General features: G+C 41.0%; 1 protein-coding gene across 1 annotated transcript in view; it reads left to right on the top strand.

The window, feature by feature from the left end:
• Positions 1–12219, top strand: part of opn5 (opsin 5) — a 75611-nt gene that overhangs the window by 41691 nt on the left and 21701 nt on the right. The window contains exon 3 of the mRNA XM_065964147.1: positions 1978–2097. Coding sequence (XP_065820219.1) covers positions 1978–2097 — 120 coding nt within the window. The remainder of the gene's footprint in view (positions 1–1977; positions 2098–12219) is intronic.

The following is a 12219-nucleotide window of genomic DNA, read 5'->3' as shown; positions in this document are numbered from 1 at the left end:
GATACTATTACTATTATTATTCATTTATTTACTTGTGTTTTTTAAAGGTTTATTATGGGGCTTTTTAAAGCCTTTATTTTTAGAGATAGGACAGAGAGAGAGAGAGAGTAGGAAATTACATGCCACAGGTCAGATTTGAACCCTTGCCACCCACTTGGAGGGCACTAACTACTTGACTACCGTTGCTGGTATTTGTGTTTATTTATTGATTTTGTTAGTTGAGACTTCTCTCTCCTTTATGCCCTGATGCACTTTTATGTTTTTATCACATCTCAGTAGGTTTTAAATAGTTTACCTTCTCTCGTGTTGTTTCTTGTTACATCTGTTTTATAATCTGTGTATCATGATGGATTTCAATCTTGCTAGCGCCAAACAAATCTCCCTATTAGTACAAATAAAGTCACCTGATCCTGAACCTGTTATTCTGAACATTTAATGTGAATGGTTACACTTTGTGCCGGCCCGCATCTGGCTATCTTGTGTCTTTGGACTTGTACATTTTTCTTTACTAATTTTAACACCGGAAAACTTTGATACTTAAGTGTCAGTGTGATGCTTTGGCTATACTTTAAGACTTTGACGAGTAGTTTTCTTTAAGGTGACTTTTACTTTTAGTTAAAGGTCACATATTCTCCTCCTCTTCAAACAGTTTGAATAATTCTCAGAGCTCCTCAAAACATGTGTGTGAAGTTTCTTGTTCTAAATCCACTCTGATCCTGTATTTGATCATGTCTATAAACCCCTCTATTTCAGCCCGGCTCAGAACAGGCTGTTTCTGTGTCTGTACCTTTAAATATGTAAATGAGCTGTGTCTGACCACACCCCCTCTCTGGAAGGGCTTGGGTGTCTCGGTCTTTCTCGCTCCATGCCCTATTGTTTACGGTGAGAAGTCAGACTCAGAGGGCAGAACAAACACCTAGCTGTGGGAGTGTCACCCACCTGGGGGAGGGGTTACTGCCCTTTGTGATGTCATGAAGGGAAAATTGCCAAACAGCCTGTTTGAGCACACATTTTCTGAAAAGTGGAGCAAGCAAAAGATGGAGAGGATAGACTTTTCTCATGATTGGGGTTTGTAGACAGACTGGAGACACATGTTAGAGTTAGAAACACTTGATGAAGTGTATTCTGCATATTATGGGACCTTTTTAAGTTACCTTCAAGTGAGGTATACTTTTATTTGAGGAACTTTTTGCTCATTTTTGAATGTACACTATAATAAGGGTGTTTGTCACAATTCCCCCTTGAGACCAAACTGGGTGTAAACGTTGTTGAAACTTTTTGCAAGCAACTACATTGCACCAACATTTGTCTAAATTATTATCGGAACATCTCACGTTTCAACAAAGTTTACAGCCTATTTGGTTAAATTCACCAATAAACACACAGCGCTGTGTGTGTATGCATGTCTGACTGTGTGTGTATGTGGAGCTCTCACTGTGCTGTGGTTCAGCCACCCTGAAACACAAAGTGATAGAATATAGGCCTCAGTGTTTTTTTATGATTACCAGCCTTTTGCAATTACACCAAAAAGTAGATTTTGGACAATCCTCAGCAATTTGTAAACATTCAACAATTAATATGAAAATCTCATGAAACAATACAACTCGGCTGTAGTGGAGGGCTTTATTGAGGAAGTTTCCATTATTCTTCCATTGACATGACTCTATATTGACAGTGAATCAAATCCTGTACATGCAACATAAAATATTTTTTGTATTAAGGCCATCAAATGTGCTGCAGCTCCTCTTACCTATCAGCAATAAGAACACATTGTATGGTACTTAAATAAATGCAACCAAGTAAGAAAAAGTCCATTAACAAGTTTTCCTTTTTGCTTTCCCATATAAAGAAGGCTGATCTCACCCAATTAAAGACCAAATGTAGGTCTATGTAGAATAAAACCCCATTGTGACTGATGATTCTGAAATGCACGTTGTACTGACCTCCGACCCTCTGCCCCCCCTCTCTCTCTTTCAGGGATCTTATCTGCAACAGGAAACGGCTATGTCATTTATATGACTGTTAAACGGAAGACCAAACTGAAGCCTCCTGAGCTCATGACTGTTAATCTAGCCATCTTCGACTTTGGAATATCAGGTACTGGTTTATGTCTACAGTTACCATGGAGACGACTAGAAATCTTTTGTTTTGACAAAAACTTCAACTTTATGGGGACATTGAAAAATGTGCCATTGGTGCCACACTTGATTTGCCTCCTCTCTGAAAAGCCTGTCTTATTCCCCTGGTTGATTTAAAAATCAGACTAGAAAAGGACTGCTGTGATTGACCTTTGTGGATTGATTTATTGGTTTTTATAAAATATTGAAAGGATTAACCTTGTCGAATACCCTCAGTTGGCCCATTTTTTCAAGTTTATTGAAGGATCCAGGGATTATAAACTTAACATAATAACATTAAATGTATGAGAGAGACCATTTAATGTTATTATGTTAAATTTATAATCCATTAAATAAATAAACTTATCTAACTCACATCCACTCAGCCATTATCTATACTGCTTTTCCCATTCCTTTTTTTTGGGCTGGAGCTGATCTTGCTGGAGCTTTCATAGGGGGAGATGCTGGTTACATCCTGGACTGGTCGCCAGTCAACCACAGAGCTGACATATAAAGACAGACAACCAGCCACACTCACAAAAACACCCACTGCCGATTAAGAGTCACCAGTTAACCTAACGAGCATGTCTTTGGACTGTGGGAGGAAGCCAGAGTATCTGGAGAGAACTCACACATTGACGGGGATAACATGCAAACTCCACACAGAGGGGATCCTGTACGACTGGGATTCCATCCAGGAACCTTCTCCCTGAGGCAACAGGGCTAACCACTGCACCACCATGCAGCCATGAGTCATCTAGTAGAAGGAGAAAAAGCCTTAGTGCCAGATTTGAACCCTTAGTTTGAGTTCAGACGTCACCGATCCCACCAAATCAGAAACAATAAGTTTCAAATCACTGGTGAATTGGACAATAGGAAAAACACACAAATAACCCGGTGTGCTCAAACTGTGAGCTGATCGTTTGATTCAAACAGGGTGACATGGGGGGTAGGTCCGTCCAAGACCTCTTTCAATCGCTCTTCAATGGACAAAGTTACATGTGATAAAAGGAAGGTTCATTTTAATGTCGAAAGCTTCCAGTGGCTCCGCTGTGTCTAAGCTCTGGCAGTCCGGAGTCGGAGCATGGAGCATCTATATACACGGGCACATATGCACGTGTGTGATTACTTCATAAAAGTCTCACTTTGGTGTCATGGAACCACGACCATACTGAAGTCTGTCTGTGATAAAACAAAATCATTTCTCTTGCTTCTATTTAATGGAAATCTTCTCATCCTGAAAAACAGGAGATTAATACATGTTAAGGGTGTCCTTCTCTCACACATTCTGCTCCATTCAAACCTTGAACATCCTTGCTATAACACTGCCAGCTAGAAGCAAAAGAGCCTGAAGTCAGTAATGAATGTTGTCTTCTAGTCTGTTATTTATCAATTAGTGTGAATAATCTACGTTTCTGCAAAAAATGAAACAACCTTTAGACGCATGATAAAAAGGCATAATGACAAATCCAAAATCAGGAGGACGACATGTTCCTGCTGTATCCCACATTCATACACTGCACAGGTCAAGTGCATCACTCAAAAGCATGCATGTTGTACTTCCACAACCACAAACTCACATTGGTGTAAGATCTTTATGAAATAGTCACACTTATGTGCATATGTGGGATGTGTAATGGCTGGCACTAATCTCATCATGTGTGTGTGTGGTGTTTGGCCTGTACAGGGCTCGAAGTGGGATTTAGCTGTAAGAGCACTAGCTGTTAAATTGACTTTAGCTTCCACCTATCCATCCATTTTCTTCCACTGATCCGAGGTCGGGTTATGGTGGCAGCGAGCGCAGTGGACTTGAGCGAAGGAACACTCAGTTAAAAGAAGTCAATTTATTGTGTTAGTTTGACGCAAGTTAACATCCAAACTGGCCTTTGCATTCTATGCATGCCCCATAGTTCCTGTGCTGGACTGTGCCGGACTGTGACCTGGAAGTGGCAGAGCATAAAAACATAGAAGAAAGCAAGAAAGAAACTGTACTGACATGGCAATTAGGGGTGTGAACGTGTACACGTGTAACCGGTTAGTAACTCATAACCGTTTAGGAAAAATCAATAAACGAAAACCGTTTTATTTTTTTATTTTTTTATTTTTTTATTTTATTTATTTAATTATTTTAAAATGTTTTAGAGACACGCATTCAATCATCTCTGATCAAAAACAACACATACTGTTTATTTAAAGATGAATAAAGCTACAAATGTTCCACTTTAACAACGTTACTGTGCTCACAAATGCACGTGATAAATGATCACCGGGCATTACGTCACGTAACAAGTAAGTTACTTTTGACTTGCGATGGCAGCCAAGACTACTCAGCGAAGTGCGGCGTGGAGGAGCCGCACTCCTAGGGATTGACTCTGGTTCCGTTCATTGTTTGGACGTGCCTGTGCGGGTTCTGGCTTTCCATGCCGCCCTTTCGCAGCGGCGGTAACCAGTCGACTACGACCTCAGATCAGACGAGACAACCCGCTGAATTGAAGCATATTACTAAGTGGAGTGTTAACCTTCCTGCTTCACGTTCCAGCCGTGGTCAGGGCGCACAGGGGAGACTTATTTATCTGCTCCAGGGCCGAAGTTGTAGTCCTCAACTTGGGGGCTAACCCCTGTCACTTCACTGGGGTGCAGCAAGGTGTAAACAGACACGGAGAGTCCGGCTTGTTATTTTGACGAACCGGGCCGTTTATTACGCTCTCAGAGCTTGAACTGTACTTAACATCATGACTTTCTCCTGCTTATTCTGCTCCAGTCCCCGGCATCAGAACGTACCTCTCGCACACACCTGCCGAACACACACACTCGACTAGTTCTCTCTCTCCTCACTCGCTCCCCCACCCACACACATGCGCACTGAGCCCTTCACGACAGACAGACCCTGCTGGTATAACTTCTATGTTTTCTGTGTTACTTATATGGCCTACTTTATAAAGCACAATTGTATCTGTCTGACAACTTTGAGTGGCGGCAGTGATGCAGAGGAATCTTTCTGAAAAGCGGCTGCACCCTCCATTGGTTGTATAGCGCGATTGCGGTCCACTTTTCTTTTTTTTCTTATTATTATTAATTTTTTAAAAACGGTTAACCGTGTACACGAAAAAAAATGACGTTGTGTAACCGTTTACAATTTTTTGTAACCGTTCACACCCCTAATGGCAATAGTAAGAGCAAGAACAACACATTTTTAGATAGACTGTAAGCGCGCACTCACATTGCAATCCGTACAGTGCCCAAGCATGCTTCACCCCTAAAGTCCAGTTTGTTTGATTAGTGTGAGTGCTCCGATCTGGTCTCAAACACGGTACACTTCCTTGACCCTGGCACACTTAGAAGAGGTTACAGTTCATGCACGAGCACAAACATAGGTACACAACGCTGACAGCCTTCATTATGGCGAAAAGAGTGTTCTGTCTGTATCTGACTAACATGACTCAAAATAAGCCACAAAGTCAGTAAAGTATAATAAAGATAATAAACTTTATTTATATAGCACATTTTCAAAACAAGGTTTATAAAGTGCTTTACAGGATAAAACAACAAGGTCATGTTTGAGTGTTAATCATGGGACAGAAAGCACCATCAATAAAAACAACAGTAAAGCTTACAACACGGTAATAAAACATAATGATAAAAACAATAAAAACAACAGTAAAGCATACAACACGGTAATAAAACATAATGATAAAAACAATAAAAACAACAGTAAAGCTTACAACACGGTAATAAAACATAATGATAAAAACAATAAAAACAACAGTAAAGCTTACAACACGGTAATAAAACATAATGATAAAAACAATAAAAACAACAGTAAAGCATACAACACGGTAATAAAACATAGTGATAAAAACAACAGTAAAGCATACAAAACAGTAATAAAACGTAATAATAAAAACAATAAAAACAACAGTAAAGCATACAACACAGTAATGAAACATAATAATAAAAACAATAAAAACAGATGGAGGATAAAAATAAAGGATCACAAAAAGGCTAGACTATAAAAGTGTGTTTTTAGAATTAGTATAGCTAATAGTATAGCTGTCAAGTTATCCGATGTATGGACGCAGACCTTACAGCACGTCCCTTTTATTTATTTTAGTTTTTATTTTCCAGTCCGCCTGTCTTGTAAACTAAGGACGATTCATAATCACGTAAAGCCATGCATGTGTTGTATAACAACGTTATGTACAAGAGATAACCTCAGGCCCGGTTTGTCCTGGAGCAGTGTGAGTGCAGGCCAGAGGGGGAATGGGGAGGGGGGGCAATCATGCTTAAGCATAGTACGGGACAATTTTGCCTAGTGTGAGTGCACCCTGACACAGTTTATGTTGTGTCAGCTTTAGGACTTAAGGACATTTGTACATGGATGAAAGCCAATCAAGGAATGGCGACTGTCGATTATTGATAATGATGTAATAAGTCAATGGAAGGAGGTAGTAACTGACTGAAACTGGGGGTGGCTGTGTGGCTCAGTTGGTACAGTTGACGACTCTCAACTGGAGCTCCTGCAGCCACATGTCCCAAGTGTCTTTGGGCAACACACTTAACTTATGCGTATCCCATTCATAACCCCTGAACTGTGCATGTAAACACACTGACTGCTCTGCTTCACAATAAGTGTAAGAGTGTATACCAGGGGTGTCCAAACTACGGCCCGCGGGCCAACTGCGGCCCGCAGTTTTTATTGGCCCGCAGCAAATTCTGAAAATATAATTGAATATGGCCCGTACAAGAAGCTTGAGCTCAACTCTGTTGCACTTCTCAGTTTCAACACTAGATGGAGCCAGCCACAGAAACGGTGCTTCTCCACTAAACAAAATTAAGCAAAGAAAAACTTATACCGCGAAAGTAGTCACCAGAAATGGCAGCACCGAAGAAGCGCAAAATAGCTAGTGAGTGTAGGAGATTTCAAACACGGTGGGAAAATGAATATTTCTTCAAAGAAGTCAACGGAAAGTGTGTCTGTTTGATTTGCAAGGAAGATGTTGCTGTGATGAAAGAGTATAATGTCCATCGGCACTATGAGACCAAACATCAGAGCTACACATCGTACACCGGTGCCGAACGAACACAGAAAGTCAAGCAAATGGCAGCTAGCCTGCAAGCTCAACAACAGCTTTTTTTTCGTACAAACAAAATACAGGAAAACGCCACAACAGCAAGCTATGAAGTGGCTAAACTTGTTGCCCAGCACGGCAAACCGTTCTCAGACGGCGATTTCATAAAGCAGTGCCTCATCAAAGTCACAGAAATAATGTGCCCGGAAAAAGTGCAGGATTTCAAAAATGTGAGCTTGTCCAGAAATACAGTGGTGCGGAGAATCGAGGACTTGTCAGCTAACTTGAAACTTCAGCTGAAAGACAAAGCTTGTGCTTTTGATTTTTACTCGATAGCATGCGATGAGAGCACAGATGCCACAGACATCGCGCAGCTGTTAATTTTTTTGCGGGGATTGGATGATAATTTTTCCTGTACGGAGGCGCTGCTTGATATGATGAGCCTAAAAGGCACAACGACGGGTAAAGACATTTTTGAAGCTGTGTCGGAGGCCGTTGAAAAGATGGGGCTTAAATGGGAAAAGCTCTGTGGAGTAACAACGGATGGAGCTCCGGCCATGACCGGCGAGCGCAAAGGAATGGCATCGATGGTGTGCGCCAAGGTAAAAGAGAGCGGAGGTGAGGCTGTTAGGATGCACTGTATAATCCACCAAGAAGCACTGTGTGCCAAGACTGTCAAGCTGGGCGATGTGATGAACACTGTTGTGAAAACTGTCAACATAATTCGCGCTAGAGGACTGTACCACAGAGAATTTCAAGCTTTCCTATCTGACGTGGATGCGGAATACGGGGATGTACTCTACCACTCTGATGTGCGCTGGCTCAGCCGTGGCTCTGTGCTGCAGCGGTTTTACTCGCTGAGATCAGAAATCGACCAGTTTTTGAAAGAAAAGGGCCGACCTCTTCATGAACTGAGTGACCCTCTGTGGCTGTCAGACCTGGCTTTTTTAGTTGATCTTACTCATCATCTGAATACACTGAACAAGAACCTACAAGGCAAAGAACAGCTGGTGCCTCACCTGTATGCGCACATGAAAGCCTTCTGTGTAAAGCTCCGTCTGTTTGAGACACAACTACAAAGCTTTAATGCTGCACACTTCCCTGCGCTGTCTGAAATCAAGTCTGCTATTCCAAAGGCCGACCTTTCTGCTAAAAAGGAGAAATATGTATCTCTCCTGACAGAATTCAACCAGCGTTTCCAAGATTTTTCTGTCATTGAAAAAGAAATCAAGCTGTTCTCGACCCCCTTTCTGGTGGATGCAGAAGAAGTGGAAGAGAGTCTGCAGTTAGAACTGATTGAAATGCAATGTGATGATTCTCTGAAGAGTCAACATCAGCTTCTCTCCCTCCCTGACTTCTATCAGAGTTTGGATAATGCCAAGTTTCCTCTGATGAGACGCCACGCAAAAAGAATGATGAGCCTGTTCGGCTCAACATACATATGTGAACAAACATTTTCTCTGTTAAATCATAACAAAAGCAGACTGAGAACCAGAATGACTGATAGCCATCTCTGTGAAGTCCTTTGTGTCTCAACCACCAAACTTACTCCAGACATGTCAGCCATCCTTCAATCCAAAGGACAGCATCACTGCTCCCACTGAGTGCAATGTTCTTCAGATTATAAGTGAGTTAGAAATACACACAGTATTCATGTGTTAATATGTCACCTCTAGTGTGTGGCCCGGCCCCAAATAAAAATTTTTGTATTTGGCCCTCACTAAAAAAACTTTGGACACCCCTGGTGTAAACCAACAGACTTTTCTAGTCTGACTACTCCAAGAGCTTTAACACCGCAGGTCACACCTACACATTCACACACTGATGGTAGAGACTGCTGTGTAAAGAGTCCATCAGTTTTAACTTATCCATACGTACGCCGCGCCGCTGAAGCAACTTGGGGTTAAGTGTCTTGCCCAAGGACACATCAGACAAACTATGGATCAGACCACTGGGCCATAGAAATTGCTTCAATTCAGTGAATGTACACACATTTCTCTGGGCATCGCTTTATCCTACTACTATAATACACCTGAGCACACCCAAGCATGCTCACTTACTGACTTTCACAGGAGATACCAAATGGGGATATGAATCATGTTGACACGTTGTGGGAATATGTGCCTTCATGTCATTTTAAACACAGTATGTGCTGCTAGATCAAGAATATGTCAAGGTTCTTGCATGGCTTAATGTGAGATCGGGTTGTCCTGTGCACTTAAAATCAATCAATCAATCATTATTTGTAAAGCGCCAGTTCATAACAAGTGTTATCTCAAGACGCTTTACAAAAAGAGCGTATGAGATAATATGAGTGACACTACTACACTCCAGTGTTTTATCACCAGCTGAGTGGCTGAAGATGGCCTCATAATATAACCCATCAACCAATCAAGAGTAAAATGATTGCAGACATAATTTATTAGAGCTTCACATGGGATGTGATTTCATGTTCTTCGCTGTGGTTAGCCAATGATCAACTTCTATGTTGATGTGTGTTAACAGACACAGCAGTCACTGCAGTAAATCAACAGTCACCACAGATGTTTTGACAAGCCGTCCCTTCTACCAAATCAGATTTCTTTTCATTTTTGGACTGCAGTTTGTTTGGAGTCTATTAAGCCTTTATGAATTAAATGAATGTGAATAACAGTGTTCCAACGTGTTAAAAACTGGTAAGATGAGACAATAGAATGTCTTGTTCTTTCAGCTCTTCCCAACATAATGTGAGTAAAACTTCAGAGTCATGAGACACAGAGGTCAGGAGATCTTTCAAGGTCAACAAATGTTCTAGATTAAAGTATTCCCCCCTACGAGGATAAAGTTCAGAAAAAAACAAAAAATCAACAAAGATGAGCTCTCATGATGTTTTAACACCAGTTAGCTCAAATTAGTGTAGGATCTGACCTGCACCTGCCCTGCTCAACAGCTGCCATGTCTGTAAAGTGAAACAGTGCATGCTCTATCAAACCATGTGTTCGCCCTGTAGCTACTTGTGCAAATTCCTGGCTCGCAATGTGTGAAACTGTTTCCTCAAGTTTTTTTCTTGCAGCTTTGGCATAAGTGTCTGACTTTTATTTTATGCTTTTGCAATTCTATAAAGCGTGTGCCATGATGAGAGAGGGGCTGGAGAACTTGTACCTAGACGTTGATGGTGAACAGCATTTAATAAATACCTACTTAAAAACAAAAACACAGCATGGCAATATGCCTATCCTGTAATTTGTATTTGCTAATATCCTTTCAAATTATGCACAGAGCTTGGGGATTATATAAAGAAGATATGTCACTGTGCAGCAGCTGTGGCTCAGTGGTAGATTGGTTTTCTCAGTTGAAAGCTTTGTGATTCAATCCTTAGCCCCAGCACCCATACATACATACATATATATATATATATATATATATATATATATATATACACACACACACACACACACACACACACACACACACACACACATATTGTGAAGTGTCCTTGTGCAAGACAATCACAGGCCACATAAAGAGTACTGAAATGTGTTGTTTCTAATATATTGAATGTTTGGTTGGTGTGCGTTTTATGGGTGATCAATTAAGAGTTATTGCGTGATGACAACAGGTGCAAAGATTCTGGAGTTGGTAGTATTGAAATGAGGCTTTTGCAGGTTTTACTGGTTGATGTCATGGAGAGTTTGGACAAGAGAAGCAAAATATGAACTTCAGGTCCATCGAATGAGAGGTGTAAGTGTAAGAGGCAAATAAACATATTTTTGAGCTACAGGAGTTAAATCTGAGTATCACAAAAAAAGAGATGCAATATGGGTACAAGTGGGAAAGTCATTGCTTTTAGTTAAACAAAAGGAACACCCCATGAAATCAGTAATAAAACCTTGGCAGGAGGAAGGGATGCCGTAACAGGTGCAGCTCACTTCCTGCGATGAGCAGGTAATTGGAGTACCGGCGTGTGACACCCTCAAGGCACTGGCAGAACAAGTTAGGCGCGCAATTAAACAAACACACCTTAATCAATCACATTTTTAATTGTAATTTAATTATCAAAAATAATGAATGATCCTTTTTGTATGTGGAGAATCTTCATCAGAAGGCCATCCCCACCCCACTCCTCAAATCAGCCCTGCAGGTCATTGTCCTGCACACCACACAGCTAGTCAGTGCTGACAGCCTTCATTATGGAGAAATCCAGAGTTTCATGGCCGTATTTGACTGACATGATTCAATGTAAGTCACAAAGTAGCTGTCATGTTCTCTGTGTTATTCGCCGATGTGCAGACTCGGCCGCGCTTTTCTTTTCTTTTTTTCTTTTTTTATGGCTGTGTCTCATTAAAATGACTGAAATTAAGCCGTAAAGTAGCTGTCATGTGCTATGTGTGTCCTTTTTATTTTATTTTTTTCTCGAGTCCGTCTGTTTGTAAACATGCTTCATAATAACATAAAGCGTGCATGTGTTGTATTACGATGTTATGTACAAGAGGTAATCGTGCTCAGGCCCGGTTAGTCCTGTGTAGTGTGACCGCGGGCCGTGCCGGCCGGCGGGGGAATGGCGCAGCGGCGGGGGCCAATCGTGCTTGAGTACGGCACGGTACAGATTGCCAGTGTGACCGCGCCCTTAGTGTTAGTGCTGCAAACTCCTAGAATATTTTACAACAGGACCTGAATTTGAGAACTTTTATCCCTTATGGACACTTTAGAAATATCATTTTCAATACCTGACTATAACTGTTTTATTTGATTTTAATTGCTGAAATGCAGTAATGTCAAGCTTTTACATTATTTTAGTGTATATATTTTATTGTTCTTATTGCTCGTTTATTGATTTTATTTTCTGTGGGAGCTTTATCTCATTTTGTTTAACTCGTTGTTTGTCATTTATACGTTTTCTCTCATTGTGAATGAGGGTCGCCCTCAATGATCTTTCCTTGAACTTTAATAAAGGTTGAAAATTAGTTTTTTCTCTTTTTAAATTGGTAGCTCTGAATCAATCGACCACTTAGGGCGAGCTTGCACATAACTTAAACCACAGCAACAAGAATAGT

This window comes from Labrus bergylta, chromosome 15, assembly GCF_963930695.1.
Source record: "Labrus bergylta chromosome 15, fLabBer1.1, whole genome shotgun sequence".
Classification (NCBI taxonomy): domain Eukaryota; kingdom Metazoa; phylum Chordata; class Actinopteri; order Labriformes; family Labridae; genus Labrus; species Labrus bergylta.
This window is presented reverse-complemented; position numbering and strand designations above follow the sequence as displayed.